This window comes from Plasmodium chabaudi, assembly GCF_900002335.3.
Source record: "Plasmodium chabaudi chabaudi strain AS genome assembly, chromosome: 6".
Classification (NCBI taxonomy): domain Eukaryota; phylum Apicomplexa; class Aconoidasida; order Haemosporida; family Plasmodiidae; genus Plasmodium; species Plasmodium chabaudi.
The window spans coordinates 717,350-735,943 of NC_030106.2; the positions used below are offsets into that span (position 1 = coordinate 717,350).

Below are 18,594 nucleotides of genomic sequence, written 5' to 3' on the forward strand. Positions count from 1 at the left end.
TTATCATTTTTATCAAAATTTTCGATCGATTTATGTAACTTCATTTTTCATATTTTGAAGCTTGCAAAATAACGAAAACCTAAATATCAATATATAAAGGCTGTACAATTCTCGATTTCTTCATGTGATGCATATAAAAATGTAAGTCTCTGAAATTAGGAAGTTCTTGTGCTAGCTATTATTTTATTTATATATTTTTTTTTTTAGTCTTCCACCTTATTTTATTACAACTTCTTCTTGATAAGCCGATGCATTTTTTTATATGCCCCTTGGCATTGCGAAAAATTTTATATACATAAATATGCAATCGTATAAGAAATTGAAATAAATAAGCAGACTAATATCTATGCTGGAAATAACAGAATTATAAACAAAATATACAAATAAAATTAATATAAAAAAATGAAAAAAAAAAAATAAAAAAAATATTACAAATATGTACGCTAACATATGCAATATTAAAAAATTAAGGCATCGCTTTTTTTGCACTTTAACACTTGTATGCTAGAAAGGAAGTACCTAATTTGCTATCAAAATTGAATACATGAATTGTTTGTAAATTGTTTGTATAGGAACTAATTATATATCATTTATTCCAAATTTTTTTTTATTTAAAATATTATTTATAATGAAAAATTATTAACACAGGTAGCTATTTTTTATTTAATTTTTTTTTTTTATTCTTGAAAAAAATAAATTTATTAGGAAAATTATTAATTATGAAAAAATACACACATTATTAATTAGGGTATAAAAAAGAGAAAAAATATATATTACCACAAAAAAAACAAAACCAAATATTGTGTAGTTACAAATTTATATTTTTATCATTGATATAGGGCCGCTACCCAGTGAGCCATTTGTTTTACCTGCATGTTCATAAAATATTTATGTAAAATTATTTTTATTCTGACTAAAGCCTGAATAAAAAACGGGGACAGTAAAGAAGGTACACACATTTCCCTTATTTCTTAAGTTTGTCGAAAAATTATTGTATGGTCATATTTTTCTTACTTGTTCATTTTTTTTTGGAACTATATATGTCCCATGACTCGAGGGTGAGTAAGCTGATTATAAATAAGACATAAAGTGATGAAAAGGGAAAATATACCAATGACTAAATATAAAATTCCAATGGAATTTGATTTTTCATTTACAAATACAGAAACTTCTGCTATTACAAAAAATTTTTTTCCATTAAATTTTGAAACAGGAAAATTATTTTTTATATTAACATATATTGGTAAACTTAATTCTATATTTAATTTTGCATATTTTTTTCTAAAATTTGATAATGCAGCTGTTTTCATCCATACTATAAAATGTGAATTTTCTATTCCATAACCATTTTCATCATTCATATTAAAAATATCAACATATCGTTTGTCGTTTAACCAAAAATATACACTTTCTTTATACATATCCATTTCTTCTTTTGATGGATTTTTAAATTTATTATAATCACTATTCCATATAATAGATTCTTTTGATTCATCTATTTTTATTTTTTCTCTCAAATTAATATCTTTATATAATGTGAACGTATCATTGAATATACTTCTTGCTACTAATCCACAAGGATGTAAAACCTTTCCTTCTTTGTTTGTTACTATTGGGAAGCACTGCGAAACGTCACTCGCCTTTGTATACACGACCCCCTAAATAGTGATAAAAAAGGCAAGGAAGTAAAAAAAGGAAGTAAAAAAGGAAATAAAACACGAAAGTAAAAAGCGGGAATGAGCAGGTAAGTATCCCCCCCTCTGACTTACCATCAACTGGTTGTGCGACTTAGATATCAGGTATTTCTTATGATTTTGGTAAAAATTGTGTAACTCATAATATATATATGAATTAATTTTGAATGGCCTTTTGGGTCCTTTACAAAAAGATTCATTTACTTCTATAACTAGCGAATCATCTGTTAGATGGTCATAAGGAATTTTACATTCTTTTCTGTTAGTCGCTAAAATAATAAAAATCAATCCTACTATTATAAAAACAATTGATATAGATAAATAAGTTATAATTAAACATAAAGGTGTCCAACTTCGTTGTTTTGCTTTTAATTCTTGTTGTTTAATTTTTTCAATAATCGAAGATTTTTTTCTCTGTCTTTTTTCTTTCTGACCATTATTAAATTCAGTATTCAAATTTTCTTCTTTTCGATTTTCTATTTTATTTTGATTATCATATTTTTCCATTTCATTTTTATAAATATAGTTATTTAGATATTCTTCAATAGATTCATTTTTTGATATCCGATCGTTGTAATAAATTTTTTTATCGACATTATTTGGTTGAAAAATATTTTCATGTTTCGAATTGTCATAAGGTATGTTGTTATTACTGTTGCCTACTTGGCTTTTGCTATCCTTTAAATATATTTTAGATCCCTTTTCAGTTTTGACTTTATTTTCCTTTTCTCTTTTTCCCTCCATACTATGCACATTTTTATCGTCGCTTTGTTTTATTTTATTTTGTTTTCTACCATTCCAAGCTATAATATATCTACTAAATGGAAAACCTGTTCATGCTCATACTGTTGCATGTCATTATATAGCAAGACAATTTATTTTTTTTACGAATGACAGTACATATACCTATGAAATGGCTACTAAAAAATATCACAATTTTTAATTATATTACACCATATATATATGCCACATATATAGAATGCTGTCAAGAAGTTATACTTAAAAAGATTATATACGAATTAAAAAAAAAAATATTATATATATATACATACATACACATGCACAATATTATATATGTAGTAATATACTATTCTTAAGCATAGTAAATAAATTAATGTGTATTTATTTTGTAGTATATATTTTTGATGCCTTATAATGCTAGGATAATTATTTATAGGTAGAAATGTGTGCATAGTTATATATAGGGTGGAAAAAACAAAATAAAAGAAAAAGAAAAGGAAAGAGAAGTTAAAACTTTTTTAGTGTTATACTAAAATGTCAAGCAAAAAATTATCATTTAAATTTCTACTTATCGTTACGCTATTTTTAGAGTGAAATAAAACAACAGCTTGCACATATATGTGCACGCATAAATTGCTTATTTTTTAAAGTTAAAAAAAAAAAAAATAAACTCAAAATATGTTCATAATATATGTAGACTAGTAAGCTAATTTTTTTACCTACATTTTAGTGTCGTTTTTTTATTAACATTGTTCATTATTTTTCTTTATAAACAATCTTTGATTTTTCTAAAGTGAGGAAAATAGGAAATGCATTTTTATATTTCCATCCCATATTTTATGAACAAAAGTGCTTGTAAAATATTATGCTTTTCATTTTTTTTGAACTTAAAGATTTATATATATTTTTGAATAAATATCAGAGTCTAAAATATACATATACAAATATATATAAAAATTATGTTTCATAGAAAATATGAATAACAAAAAGTTTTTTTTGTTTTTATATAAACAATAAATAAAAAGTGTTGTTACATATGCATGCACATGTTATATGCACATACATTTTTTACGCACGAGAAAATTTTTATTTACATATAAAAATTTACAAGTTAAAATATGCCCACACACATGTGTGCGTCATTTGTAGTTCCTATTTATACTAGCTGATATTTTTATTTTTTTTTTCTCAATTTGATAGAAATAATAATAGTAGAATTCCTATTCATTTCATTTATTTTAATAATATTCCATCGAATTTAGTTTGAAACCATTTCATTGCATCCTCTTTTGTTACTTTGTGTGTTTTTGAAATGGTTGATCTTTTTCTTCTTCTTCTTGTTACTCTATAACCAGGTCTAGATAAATGTACATAGAAATCCATACCATAAATACCAGTAGATGGATCGTATTTAATTCCTAAATCGATATGTTCTTGAATACCAAATCCAAAGTTACCCGTATCTGAAAAGTTTTTTCTTCTTAATTCATATTCTTTAACTTTTAAACCCTTTTCTAAAATTTCTAAAGCTTTTTTTCCTCTAACTGTTACGAAACATGATATTTTTTCATTTCTCCTAACACCAAAGGATCTAATTGTAAATCGACATTTTCCAAAAATTGGTTTTTGCTCTGTCAATTGCTCTAAAACTCTTGCGGCACGTGTTAGCCTATCACCCGACTAAGAAAAGGGAAAAGGAAAAGTTTGTAATCAATGCAGATATAAATAGCATGAATAAGCATTTAACACAGGAAGGGCATAAAAATAAAATGTAGTGACAAAGAATAACCGCCTTAACATGCTTAAGAAAAGGCGACCGTATTATTTTCATATACATATGACACATTCATGTAGTAGCTAAAATTGCTGTGAACTTTTTAATTATCACTATTTAAACATATAAAAATTTTTGAAATTTTTTATCTTACTTCTCCCACACAAATGTTGAGAATCAACTTGTTTACTTTAATTTCTCTCATAACATTATCTTCCTTTTTTTCCATTTTTGCTAATTTTTCAAAAAAAAAATAAGTATTTATATGTTAATATATTTTATTTTTATTTTTATAACTTTTTATGCGTTAAAAAAATATTATATAAAAAATAAAAGAAAATAAAAACTACAAAATATTATATTTATGCAATAATATATATTTCTGAAATTGCATATCATTCGAATGTTATGAATAACTATTATTTTAATTGTTTTTCCTTTTGTTTTTTTTTATTTTAACAAGCCATGTAATAATATTATGGATGCAATATATAATACTTTTCTATTGAATGCTTTTGCAAATAACCGCACTATTTTATAATATCATAACATAATAAAATAATGATATTAATAATTAAGCATAATATTTATTTATCCCTCTACTATTATGTATTTATTTATTTTACGTTTCCCGTCATATAATCCTGCCATATTTTTAATTATTTTTTATATAGGCAATAAAATAAATACTACACTATTTATTCACTGTTCTGTGCTTATATAATAATTGCATACTATAGCCGTCACTATATATATATACTCCTACTAAACCCAATACTATTATTATTTTATAAACAAATATAAGCTCTATTTTATATGTATATATATAAATAAAATTTACAAGGGAAAAATTGGAGGCAATAATTAAAATTGATGGGGAAAGGGGTGGACCGACATCATTATTTGTTCATAATTTATAGTACTATTATAAGCATAAAAATATAAAAAATAAGGGGGAATGAAAAAAAAAAAGTTATATTATAAAGCAGATTATATATGCAGTATACAGTATTATAGTATATGCTTTTTTATTTTTCACAAAAAAATTGGCAATACTATATGTTCGATATTGACCGTATTTTCCCTTAATGCAACTAGAGCACAATATGCAATTAATATGCCCTTTCTTTTTATTGTGGCATATATAAAATTATTTAATATATAAATATATAAATATATAAAGCATTTTTCCGTTTTATAAAAAATATATAATTTTATTACTATATATACAGCTCATTACGCATATTAATATTTTACATAAAATTTGGATATTATATTAATTAATTGAATAATATATGGAAAGCAATAAAATACTATCCTTTTCATTTGTATATATATGCATAAAAAATGACATAATAAATTATTAACGATATTTTCAAGAAAAATTTGAAAAAAATAGAATTATCATAAATAAAAAAAAAAATAAGCTAAACAATTATTATTATTATTGTTATAATTAGTAATATTTATTTTTTATAAAAAAAACATTTGAATAAATCAAATTGTTTTATATTTCATTCTATTCAAAATGGATAAAAAAACTCTTCCACATCATAAATACAGTTATATCCCAAAACAAAACAGAAAACTCATTTATGAGTATTTGTTTAAAGGTAGGTTGAATATATTTTATACATATTTATATGATAATTTAATATATTAACTAGCTATTTATGTGTAGTATACATTTTTATATTAATTTTTATTTAACATTATCACTACGTATCCTTATAATATATTGCTTAGTCATACGTATTCATAAATATTATTGCCTGTTCATACATATGCTCTTCATCTTGTATATATTTCCTTGCTTGTTCATAAAATTATGCGTAAAATGCTTAGTATTATATAGCCATTTGTATACACCACTACTGTAGCTATACAAATGCGCATAAATATATTATTTTTAAGCATAAAAAGCTATATGACATGCAACGGGCATTAATTATTACGTTGTTTCCTGTATGAAAATTCTCTCTATATATAGCTATTTATATTAACGATTTTTCAATTTTTTTTTGTGACTACAGAGGGTGTTATCGTTGTTGAGAAGGATGCTAAAATACCAAGACATCCACACTTGAATATTCCAAACTTACATATAATGATGACTTTGAAATCATTAAAAAGCAGGAAATATGTTGAGGAAAAATATAATTGGAAACACCAATATTTTATATTAAACAATGAAGGTAAGTTTGCCTGAACATACATATTTTTTATTTCCCCTTTCGACCTTGCATATATTATAAAAACATTTTATTATTTTTTTTTTTTTTTTTGAAGGTATCGAATTTTTGAGAGAATTTTTACATTTACCACCTTCGATTTTCCCAGCTACTTTATCCAAAAAAACTATTAATAGAGCTCCAAAAATTGATGATGATTTTTCAAGGGAATTAAGACAACCAATGGGACGAGGAAGAATGTATGACAAGAGAAACTTCGATTAATTTATATATGCCTTTTTTTCTTCGCATAAATATTTTCATTTTACCTAGTATGTAATGTTTACTTAACTATTATTTTTTTTTCTTAATTTATACAAATTTTTAAATTACAACTTTATATTTTCGTAATATATAGTTCTTTAATATAAAAAAAAATAACATGAGTTATGTTTAAAAGAAAAAATTAAATATATCATACACATGAATTATGTGTGTGCTTATAAAAATAAAAAATTGTATTTTAATAGTAGCTAACGTGAAAAAAATAGCATTCCCCAATTTTGATTAATGGGAGCAATGCTTTTTTAGTTTGACTAAGTTTGTATAGCACATGAAAAATAAACATAATATTTTTCTAGATCCCGCGTTTACATTGCGCTCATTTCGTTGTTAATACGAAATAGTTTGTAAACGGGAAAAGGGAAACCAAATTTTACAAAAAAAAAAACAAAATAAGTGGTATATGGCTGAATGCAGAACAAAACAATGAAAAAAATAAGCGAATTGTCCATAAAGAGTAAAAAAAAAGGAGGATCATATGTAGAGAGAATGATAATTTGGTTGATTTTAAAGGGATGTTATTACTTTTTTTTTTTTTTTTTTCGTTTTTTCTTTTCTTCAGTTGTAGTGTCTTTTTGCTGATCTACTGTTATGGGTGATATTTTTCCAGAAAGGATGTCTTCTCTTTTTTGTTTTCTTTTAAGATATTTATTGTCAATCATTTTTTTAATTTTGGATTGAATAATTTTATAATTTTCTTTTTTCTTTTCCATATATTTTTTAAAATAAGTTGGTAATTGTATATCATAAAATTTCATTAAAGATTTTTTTGTTTGTTCAGAAAATAATTTTCTTTGTTTTTTATATTCTGAATTTTCACTAATCATATTTTGTCTCATTGTGTTGTAATTAATAGCTTCTCTATATTCTTTATCATATTCTTTTTCATTAAAATTGTTATAATATTCTTCTGCTTTTTTATTAAGAATAATATATAAATAGTCTGGTCTAATTCCTTCTAAATAGTCTCTATTTTTTATTTCATTTTTTATAGATTCAAGTTTTAGAAAGGCATGCGATCTTTTCAAAATATTTTCATTTCCACCATTATCTTGCACATTATTTGGGGTCTTAGTGAGTAGTCCACTATTTACATTAGTGATAACATTACCTGACTTTGCAATATTTAAAAAATCAAAAAACATTCGTAATATAGCTGGATGTACTCCTTGACTATTTATTTCTTTATTAACTCTTCGAATAGCTATTGGTAACGTTGTTTCATCGTCCTCTAAAATTTTTTCAATTCGATCATGATCTTCGGGGGGTGTAACTGGTGAGACTTCTTTAAGTCCTCGGATTTCGATCCATTGTTTCCATAATAATTCTTTTTCAAATTTAAATATTTGTGTATAGGATGGCATATAAAATTTAAATTTATATTCCAATTTGTAGCAAAAATCATCATATGTTATTTCAGATGCATTTCCAAATAATTTACTTATAAACAATTTGGGTGTTAAAGAATGGGAACATATAGGTTTAAAAGGATCAGCTATTTTTCCAATTATTTTTAATAATTCATACTTAACAGGATGTATAAAATTAAATGGTAATTCATAACCTTTTAAATATTCTTTTTTAATTTTATCTTTTAATATCATAAAGGGTTCTTTTTCTATATTAAATAATAAAGGTAATTTTATTGGATAATCCTCTATCAGTTCTTCAATCATTTTATATTTTGATGATGATTTAAATTCATTTTTAGATGCTTTATTTCTTTCATTTTCTTCTTTCTTTCTTTTATTTATTATTATTTTTGTTTTTAATTGATTACTTTTTTTTTGAGCTGGCTTTGAAACATATATTTTTTGTACCCTCGTCTTACTATTTAAGTTTAAGTAATGTTTATTGTCTATGAAAAAACATGAACATCCATATGTCCTTTTCTCTATAATATAAAATATTAGTACTCCTAAAATTAGCCACACGATTGTTCCTCTCCTCCGGTGGACCGCCTTGCGTTGCTTTCCGTCCTCATCATGCGCATTCTCCGGCATGCCTTTTCCTCCCAATTTTGGTTGTACTTTCGTTTTGATTTCTCTTTTTACTTTCACTTTTAATTACTCTCACTATGGTTTCGTTTGGGGTGCTTACTGTTTATCTTCATCTTTATCACGAGCCTCGGTCACGAGGTTGGCACATGCATACGTATGCATACGTACGATATGCATATATATACAATGTGAATATATATATATAATATGATCTGATTTTGCAATCGAGTTACTAAGCAGGATATGCACACAAATTGCGTTTGCTTATTTCGTTCGCCTACGCATAACCATAAAATGATTATGCATTTTATTTAAGTATAAATTACTCGTTAATTTTTTCCTCTGCCAAAATATTTCAAATTCGTATTACACACGGTACTGCCTTAGGTTTTACTTCTTAACATATTTAAAAATTTTCGAAAAATACGAAGATTGTAATTTTATTTATTTTTTATGAGAGTAAAATACGGTTAAATTATTATGTATTTTTTTTTTTTTGTGTCGTTTTTTTTGACTTACTATTTAGGATATATTTCAAATTGAAATCGGGTCAGAATTGAAAAAATTTATTAGGGCCCTCTCTTCAACTTATGAAGTTATTTTATTTGTTTATATGCTGTTACTTATTGTTCCGTTTTATTTTCAAATTTAATATTTATTCTGTTATATTTTTTTTTTATTATTTCATTTATTATTTCCGAATTTGGCTACTTTTCTTTTTTTTCAATTTTTTTCGTTCCCCTTTTCCGATTTTCACAATCTTTCCCTTAATCCGTATACACAAAAAGAAATGCAATGAACTACTTAACATATCAATGTGCTTACTAGCACAGTATAACAACAATAATAATATATGCTAAAGAAAAGCATTAGTATATCTATGATGACTTGTGACGATGTATTATTTTTCTTTTTTATGTTATCAAAATGAATAATATAAATCTGTGTGATTTTGCCAAAGCTAAAGTTTATTTATGGAAGACGGAAAACACAAATGAAAAACTTTTTTTGGAGGTTTCAAATAAAATTCGAAGCTTATATGAAAAAATAAATTACGATGATTTATTTCATCACCTATATAATTATATCAAATATATAAATAACAGTAATAATGAATTATTTTTACGACATGAAGTTTTACCTTATCCTATAAATGGAAATAGAAATAGCCAACAAAAAGAGGATCACAACTTTTTTAAAATTTTTAAAAACCCTAATTATGTAAAAAGAAATGGAAATATATCTATCGATTATATTGATTTATTTGAAAAGAATTTAGAAATAAATAAAATTAATTTCTTTTCAAATGTATTTATATCTATTGGTATACACGAATTAAGTGATACTGATTTTGTTACTGAATCGTTTGAAGATAAGGAAGGAAATTATGATTCCATTTCAGAACAAACTCCAATAAAAGACAAAACTACTGACCAAGATAATGATGGAAATACATGTGAAAATAAAAAAAGAATACACAACTTTTTTAAGATAAGAAAAAAATTATTAAAATTAATTAACTCCTATAATAGTATATATTTTAATAATAGTTGTGTGTTCATACAACGGGTTCTAATTATTCCATCCTCAGATAAATATGATGAATTTATTATGGAAAAAATTATGGAAATAAATGAAAATTTCTTATATGCCAACAGTACTGAAGCTATGCGTCCCTTCGACAATAATTCATTTACCTTTCCTCCACAAGGTTCTGAAAAAAGCGAAGGAGAAAAAGGTCAGCCAAACGAACATACAACCACTTCGGAAAATAAAAAGAATCCCTTTAATTTTAACATAAGTGACAATGTTCAGGTTGTTCGAGATTCTCCTTACTATGATAAATCAAATTTAGATGTAGATTCAAATAAAAATTTAAAAAACAGTGAATCCAAAACAAATCACGATTTTGAACATGTTGAAAAAAAAACAAAATCGGAAAATACAACTTATACTTCTGAAGTAGATGGAAAATCATCTTTCCCAAAAATAACGAAAAAGTATTCATCTACTTTTTTAAAAATATTCAACAAAAATATTGGGAAAGAATATATGTCTCTAAATGCTAGATCCCCATCTAGAAGCTCCGAAAGTTCTGATGAAGGAAATGTTTTAATAAGTGAAAAAGAAAAACAAGGAAATGGTGATGACAATTTAGATGCAGTAGGATCAGATGCATCTAAAATTAAATTCACTACTGAAGAATCACATACACCTACAAAAAATCCAAATAATAAAAACAGTTTAAAAAACAAAAAAGAAAGCCTACACAATAATAACAGTAATGATTGTGCATCTAATTCAGATGTAAATAATGATGAATCCGAAAATAAAAAAGATAAAGAATTAGAAGAATTTTCATTTATATCAAATAATATACATAACTTTAAAATAATAATTTTTCTACCATCAGTAAAAAAACATTTCAGTATACAATATAATAAATTTTTACAAGCAATAATATTAAATATATTTTATATTTATATATTCTTTTTATATGATCTATTAACAAAAAAAAACATATGGGATTATATGGATATGTTCTTTGAAAATCTAAGTTATGAAATTACAAGAAATAGAAAAGACACCAATGAAAGTACATTTGATGATAAAATAAAAAATACAAATACACCGAAAAAAATTAATTATTTCAATAGTTATTCTGGAGTATATAAATATAGCCAAATACAAAGATTAGAAAATCTGAAAAATTTAAATAATTTGAAAAATGAGAAATCAGAAATAAATAAAGAAGATGAACATACACGAATAAATGAAAGAAAATATATTCCCTATAATAAAAAAAATATAAATAATAAAGATATACCACTTAAAGTTAGTTATTCTGTTACTGAACAGATGACTGTTTCTAATAGTAATCCTATTTTTGTTAATTTAAAAAAGTATTATCTAGATACAAATGATTCTATATCATATCAAACAAATAAAATGATTCCTAAAGGTAGTGGTGAGATGTATAGAATACGTAAATCGAATACATATAAAGAAAACTTTATTTTAAAAAAAGATAGTTTTTATAAAAGAGAATCAAATGAATCTGGAAGTTTACATCTAATACGAAACAAAAATGCATCTAGAAGTTCTAGTTACGAAAATAATAATTCCAATAATTTATCTCATTCCGATGCATGTATCATTGGGGAAAATAGTGAAGCTGATTGTTCTGCATGTTATGGAGAAGATCGAATAAGTTATGATAGTTTAGAAAATTTTGGAAACTTGCATACTGATGTAAAAAATGAGGATAAAGAATTTAGTGAGTCAGAACCCAAAAATTTGGTTGGAAAACGGGTTCTAATACAAAGTGGAGAAATCGAAGATTTTGCAGAATATGAAGAAAGTGATGTGTGTGAAATAGATGATGAAATTTCAGAAGAAAATGAAAATCTGAATTCAATGAGTAATGATATTGAAGAAAGAAAAAATAAAATATTTGAAATAGATGATAATTATAAATATAAAATTAAAAAAAAAAAAGGTGATATATTTTTATTATTAGGAAGTCCATTAGATTCAATTGAAGAATATTTAAAATGTTTTGAAATTTGTAAAATGAAAAATGATTATTTATATCAAGGGAATATATATTTTTCTATATCTTTATCTATATATTTATTTATTAAACAAAATTGGGGTAATTTTTGTCGTATGAATAATAATGAAAATTATTTTTTTCGTTTCCCTGATGTAATAGAAAAATTGATTTTAGAAACATATCAAAGATTGTTACCAAACAAACATACGAATTATACAAATTTCTTTTTTGATACATCTTATAGTGGGACATTAGCAAAAGATCGTTTATATAATCTTGGGATAGGAACATCTAGTAATAATAATAATTTAATTAGTGCAAATTCTATAAGTAGCGCTGCATCTATTGGTATTAGTTCATTTGTTACGAACCCATCTCATTCGGGTTCTATTGCATCTAACGCAGCACCAAATAATAATAACTATTACTATAATAATTATTTGAACAATTTTAATCTACACCTATATGGCCATGAACAAACAAATCATGATGGACAAAATAGTGTTAAAAAAAATATCATCTCATTTATTAATATCTTAAAAGAAAGTGAAAAAGGTGGAGAATCAAAAAAAAATAAAATAGATGAAGAAAGTTACCTTTATTCAAATTCAAATAATACTTGTTATTTTTTTAATTTAGAAATAAAACAACATAATATTTTACTTTATTTAATTGCTTTGATAGAATACAAATTGAATCAAGCATTATTGGCTTTACAAAAAACATCATCACATCTAAATGAAAAAATAAATTATACAGAATCTAAATATTATACATCTACTTCAAAAGTTACAAATAATGGAATCAAATCATTGACAGCACAAGAACAGTTTTGCGACTATTTAATATGTTTATTAAAATATACAATTATGATTAATAAAAATAAAAAGACCCACATATTTTTTATTATAAATAAATATTCTTATATTGCTGAACGATTTATACATAATTTATATATCAAATATTATATCGAATTATTATTAATTTATAAACATCTTGGAGCTTTTAGAAAATTTGCTTTTACAGCATATATGTTATGTACATACTTTTATCAAAATAAAAAATATTATCTTTCATTTTTTCTACTTAATAATATTCTTCCGTTTTATAATCTACCAAGTATATGTTCTTATTCGTCTTATCAAAATTATAAACAAATTAATCTTTGCAAAGCAGAAAAAACTGAAGACACATCTACTTTTCAAATTGAACAAGCTTATCAAAAAATAATATACAATAACCCCAATTTTGATAATAAAGAAAAAAACATCCTCTACCAGTATATTAATAATTTATTATTTAAAAATAAATATGATAAATTTGTTAATTTTCCAATGCATTGGCTTTATACAGATTCACAGACTCGCATTTCTAGCAGTTCTAGTGGTTCTAGCGATTCTAGCGATTTTAGCGGTTCTAGTGATGCCGAACATGATAGATGCAGTGGAAATGTTCCAACAGAAGGAGAGGCAGACGAAAAACACATTTCCAAAGAAGTATGCACTAACAAATGTGAACCTATTCATAACCAGTATACTTCGTTTGATTATTTGAAAGGGTGTGGGTATGCATGCAATTTAGATAATTTATTTAACTTCTGTTCGAAACAAATTAGTAGCAAAAGTGTAATGCATATAAATAAACATATAAATAAATTAAAATTTTATGAAAAAAAAAAAAAATATAATAATACAATTCATTATAGTATTCTTTATTTTTTATCACAAATTTTAAAAAATATGAAGTATGAAGAAGAATATGTTTTGGCAAATCTGCTATTCCTTCTATTTTTAAATAAGCATCTATCAAAACAAATACAAAAAGAAACAATAAATAACATATATGAATTATTAAATAAAAAAAAACATTATATATCTTTCCCACCATTTGTAACTTTATTATTAGATGAAGAAAGAAAAAAAAAAAATATAAAATATCTAAAAAAGCTTTATAAAGACAGTTATGAAGAAACAGTGATAGATAATAATGATTCTAAATTATATGACATATCAGAAGATTTACCTGAAAATTATAAATCTAATTCATCTTGTTTTTATTTTCTTTCGGATTCAAATGATATAGATGATAACTTATTTCAATCAGATTCTTCAATATCAAATGATTCCATAAAACTTACATCTATCTCAAAAGAAGTAGATGCAAGAAAATCGACTCCAAAGAAAGGAGCACAAGAAAATGCTGATGAAAATTCGCATAAAAATGGTGAACACATTTCTAAAAATAAACTACATTTTCTAAGTGGGTTCACAGAAGGTAGATGTGCACCTCTACCAATATTAGAAAATATTCAATACCCAAAAGCAAGCCATAATAATGAAAAAATTTATAAAAAAATTAAACCAGTCAATATAAAAAGTCAAAATAAAAAAGATAAAGATATATTTAAATATAACCCATTTAATGAAAAAGAGAAAAATGTAAAAATACAAAATATATGTTCTACTAATGAATTAAAAAATATAATAATAACTTTAAAGAATCCATTATCTGTTGATATTGTTTTAAATAATTTAATTTTAATAACATCTGGAGTATCTATAGAAAATTATCCAACTAGTGTTGTATTATTATCTAAAAAAAAAAAAAAAAATACAAATGTTAATTTATCTTTTAAAGCTAAAGAACCAGGAATATTATATGTCCTTGGAATTTCTTATTATATAAGTTATCTACACTTCGAGCAATACTTTTTATATGATACTAATCTTCTTCGTCAATATATTATGACTAACCCAGAACCCGTCATTACATCAGATGTTGCCACTACAATGCAGACTTCGATAGAACACCAAAATGAAAGTGATGAAAATAAAAAAAATCAACCAATTTTTAAACGAAAAAAAAAACTATTATTTAGTAACGTTTTAAATATGTCAAGTGTATTCCAAGTCTTTGTTATTAATAATTATTTTCATCTTGAATCTGGAATAAAATTTGTCAATTTTGGGAAGTACATAAATATAGAGTCATTAATAAATGATAAGGATTGTCTAGCTAATTATTGTAAAGCAGAATCATTTGAAAGAAGAAAGAATTCCAAAATAGATACACCCACACTAAATGTAACAATGGATAACCAAAATAAAGAACCCGAAATAGAATATAAAGTTAGCGTAGTAGATGCAGAAAATGGTGCAAATAAAAGATGCATGTTGGATAGTCCCCAAAAAATAGATGGTTTATCTCTTTCTTCGTCTTACATGACTGACGAAAGTAAAATGTCTGATCAAAGTTATTCTTTAAATTCTTTTGAAGAAAATGAGAACCGACGATTACCTTTATGGAGTTCCAAGGACATTGGAATGAGCAGAAAAAATATAGACGATCTAGATAATAACAACTTTTATATTAACAAAAGGTATAGCTATCAAAACAGTGAAGAAGAATCAAATACGCATATTTCAAATTTTCCTGTTTCATTTAATCAATATAGAATTGAAGAAAAAAAAAAATCAATAAGTTTTGAAAATGAAAATGATAATATATATTTTTCAACCGATGCAAGATATGAAGAAATATTAGAAGGTGAAATAAAATTTTTATGTTTAGTTTGTGAAAATACAAGTAATATAGATGTAAATTATATAAATGTAAAAGTAAGATACAAGAATAAATCAATTGGAAATCAATTTATAAAATTCTATTTTGATAAATCATTTTATATAAAAAATGAAATTTACAACAAAAATAAAGACAAGAAACAAAATCAAAAGTATGAAGAAAGTTATCAAACCAATTTAAATGAAAATATTTTTTTTTATCATAAGAAGGGAACAAAATTAAGAGTCCAAAAAAATCATACTTTATATATACCTATTAAATGTACAGGCTCAATGTTAGTTAATGAATGTGAAATTGATATAATTTATTCAAGTTCAAAACATAGTTCATATTATTCAATTCAAAAATTAAATCTAAAACTAAATGTTAAAAAAAATATATCTATAGAAAGTATTTTATACTTCCCATATGTCAGTTTTAATTGGAATCATATATTAACTAAAATTTTAAATTCAGATTATTATAGAGCATATGCAATAAATAAATTAGGGCTCGTAACAAATTCAAGTTCAGATTCACTTAGCTATTATGACATATCTATAATGCACAATAGTAATTCTGTGGAAATAAATACGACCCATAAAAAAGACAGAAATAGATTAAATGAAAATGAAGATCCAAATAAAAATTTCGATTCTATGAAATACACACACGATAATAGTGATTACATAAGTGATACGAATACGACGAAACAGTATCAATATCCTTCCAATGAAAATTTAAGTTTTTTTGATACGAACAGCGAATCGTCAGATAGCCATTTTGAAAAAAAAAAAAAAAAAAAAAATAGCGAAAATGATAAACTAATAGAAAATTATAACCAATTTAATAAAATAATTTACACACAAAAAAGTAACTTAAATATATGTACAGACAATAAATATATATTTTTAGAAATTTATATAAAAAATGATAGTGGATATGTTAATTATTGTAAAAGTAAAAAATTAAAAAGAAGACCAACATGTGTAGTTGATAAAGATAATTATCCAAATAAATGGATTATATGGATTAAGAGATTAAAAAGAAAACAAAATATTATATTTAAAAAGAAGGAAGATATATTAAAATATTTTCTACTATATATAGATTATTATGTTTCTCTAACCTATTCAAGACACAAAAAAATGGGAATATTAAGTAGCTATAGTTCATATTTAAATCATATTTATATAAATAAAAAAAAAATAGAAGATTTCTTTTTAAATTTTAAAACTACACAAACAAATAAAAAATCAGATTCTTATCAAAATGACACTACACAATCATATAAACAAAACCCATTCTCTAAAATCGATACAAATAATGTAGACTTATATTCTGCTTGTCCAAAATACAGATCATTACATTCGGGACAAAAACAACAACCATTCCATGATCCCAATAATACAATGAATTCCGTTGATGCTGACAAGCAGTTAGAAAATAAATCTGAGGATTATCATGAGATGAATAAAAAGTTATCGTTTTATAATATTGGAGAATATTTACAAAATACAAATAATAATAATTGTTATGATATAGAGAATGGAAAATCGAAATTATTAACAAGCAAATATAAATTATTTGAAAATAATTTGGTGAATGATTTATTTTATCCATATATTTTACTAGAACCAGAATTTCAAAATTGTAAAAAAAGAAATACTGTTATTATTCCTAGTTGTTCAAGAACACTAAATTTTACAAATATAAATAAAATAGGAATTAAAAAAAATTATTTTGAAACAGGAAGAAATGAATTTTTTTTAATAAAAATCTGGATAAGAAATATGTCCTCTATTGATCTTGGACAATATACACTTTTTATATTCCCATCAAATTTAAATTGCATAAAAATTATTGGCACTTTAAATAAAAATGGATATCTTACTAGGAATGAAGTTACTAAAGGAAGTAAAAAAAACAATTGTGTAGAACCCGACAATATGGAAAAAGTTTCGAACGAAACAAAGCATCACAAGCGTAAACAAAAACGCAAATCAAAGGTTTCCCTTTTACATTCACTCAATGCTTATTCCTTATTTCCTGGAAAAGTTTTTTTTTACATAGCCATTTATTTTCATAATTTTCACACACTATTATTTCATCATGAACCAATTCTCGTTACTATCGTGTAGTTATAACAGCTACTCCTATGAGGGCTTATTTGCATGTGCATGGGCACATTATTTTTTCACATATTTATTTTATTTTTAATCCGTTTTGATGCGTCATACTATAACTAGCTATTTTTTTGCAACTGCAAATAATCACGATTTGTATGCTCATCGTGTTTAGTCAATGCAGTTATTTCCTTCATCCATACCAACTTAAATTTGGTCATTTAAATTAAGTCTCCCTATTTATAAATGTTTACGTAAAAATAAAATAGTCACATCATTCGGTATACATATAATTTCACCTAAATATTCGATCACTTTTTTATAAGTATTATTCTATTTATTTTTTTTTGCCCCTTCATCAATTGCCTTTTAATAGCGAAAAGCGCCGTTACAATACGCAAATGGCTTTATAAAAAAAAGTTGAAATTTTTTTTTTTCGTTACATAATTAAAGCTAGCCAATAAAATATTTAAAATCGCCTGAACGTTCATAAAATAAAAGGAAAAAATATATGGCAACATATACCAATTTCATATTGCTTAGGCAGGTAAAATTTTTGAAATTTGTAGAAAAAATCATAGGATGATGAAAAGGGAGAAAAAATATGAACAAAAAAAAAAAAACTAGCC

General features: G+C 24.2%; 5 protein-coding genes across 5 annotated transcripts; 2 read left to right on the plus strand and 3 right to left on the minus strand.

The window, feature by feature from the left end:
* Positions 1-1,034: 1,034 nt before the first annotated feature.
* On the minus strand, positions 1,035-2,438 carry PCHAS_0618700 (LEM3/CDC50 family protein, putative; the record flags this gene model as incomplete). Its single annotated transcript, XM_736995.2, has 2 exons — positions 1,035-1,658; positions 1,770-2,438. The coding sequence occupies 2 exons, from the start codon at positions 2,436-2,438 to the stop codon at positions 1,035-1,037; spliced, it is 1,293 nt and encodes a 430-aa protein (XP_742088.2).
* A 1,230-nt stretch (positions 2,439-3,668) lies between these two features.
* On the minus strand, positions 3,669-4,438 carry PCHAS_0618800 (60S ribosomal protein L11a, putative; the record flags this gene model as incomplete). Its single annotated transcript, XM_736659.1, has 2 exons — positions 3,669-4,115; positions 4,364-4,438. 2 exons carry the CDS (start codon positions 4,436-4,438, stop codon positions 3,669-3,671), a joined length of 522 nt encoding a protein of 173 aa, XP_741752.1.
* A 1,299-nt stretch (positions 4,439-5,737) lies between these two features.
* On the plus strand, positions 5,738-6,665 carry PCHAS_0618900 (40S ribosomal protein S10, putative; the record flags this gene model as incomplete). The annotated part of the gene is made up of 3 exons (XM_734119.1): positions 5,738-5,822; positions 6,243-6,404; positions 6,499-6,665. 3 exons carry the CDS (start codon positions 5,738-5,740, stop codon positions 6,663-6,665), a joined length of 414 nt encoding a protein of 137 aa, XP_739212.1.
* A 578-nt stretch (positions 6,666-7,243) lies between these two features.
* PCHAS_0619000 (conserved protein, unknown function) lies at positions 7,244-8,725 on the minus strand (the record flags this gene model as incomplete). The annotated part of the gene is made up of 1 exon (XM_016797524.1): positions 7,244-8,725. One exon carries the CDS (start codon positions 8,723-8,725, stop codon positions 7,244-7,246), a length of 1,482 nt encoding a protein of 493 aa, XP_016653467.1.
* A 924-nt stretch (positions 8,726-9,649) lies between these two features.
* Positions 9,650-17,980, plus strand: PCHAS_0619100 (conserved Plasmodium protein, unknown function; the record flags this gene model as incomplete). Its single annotated transcript, XM_016797525.1, has 1 exon — positions 9,650-17,980. One exon carries the CDS (start codon positions 9,650-9,652, stop codon positions 17,978-17,980), a length of 8,331 nt encoding a protein of 2,776 aa, XP_016653468.1.
* Between the last annotated feature and the right edge of the window lie 614 nt (positions 17,981-18,594).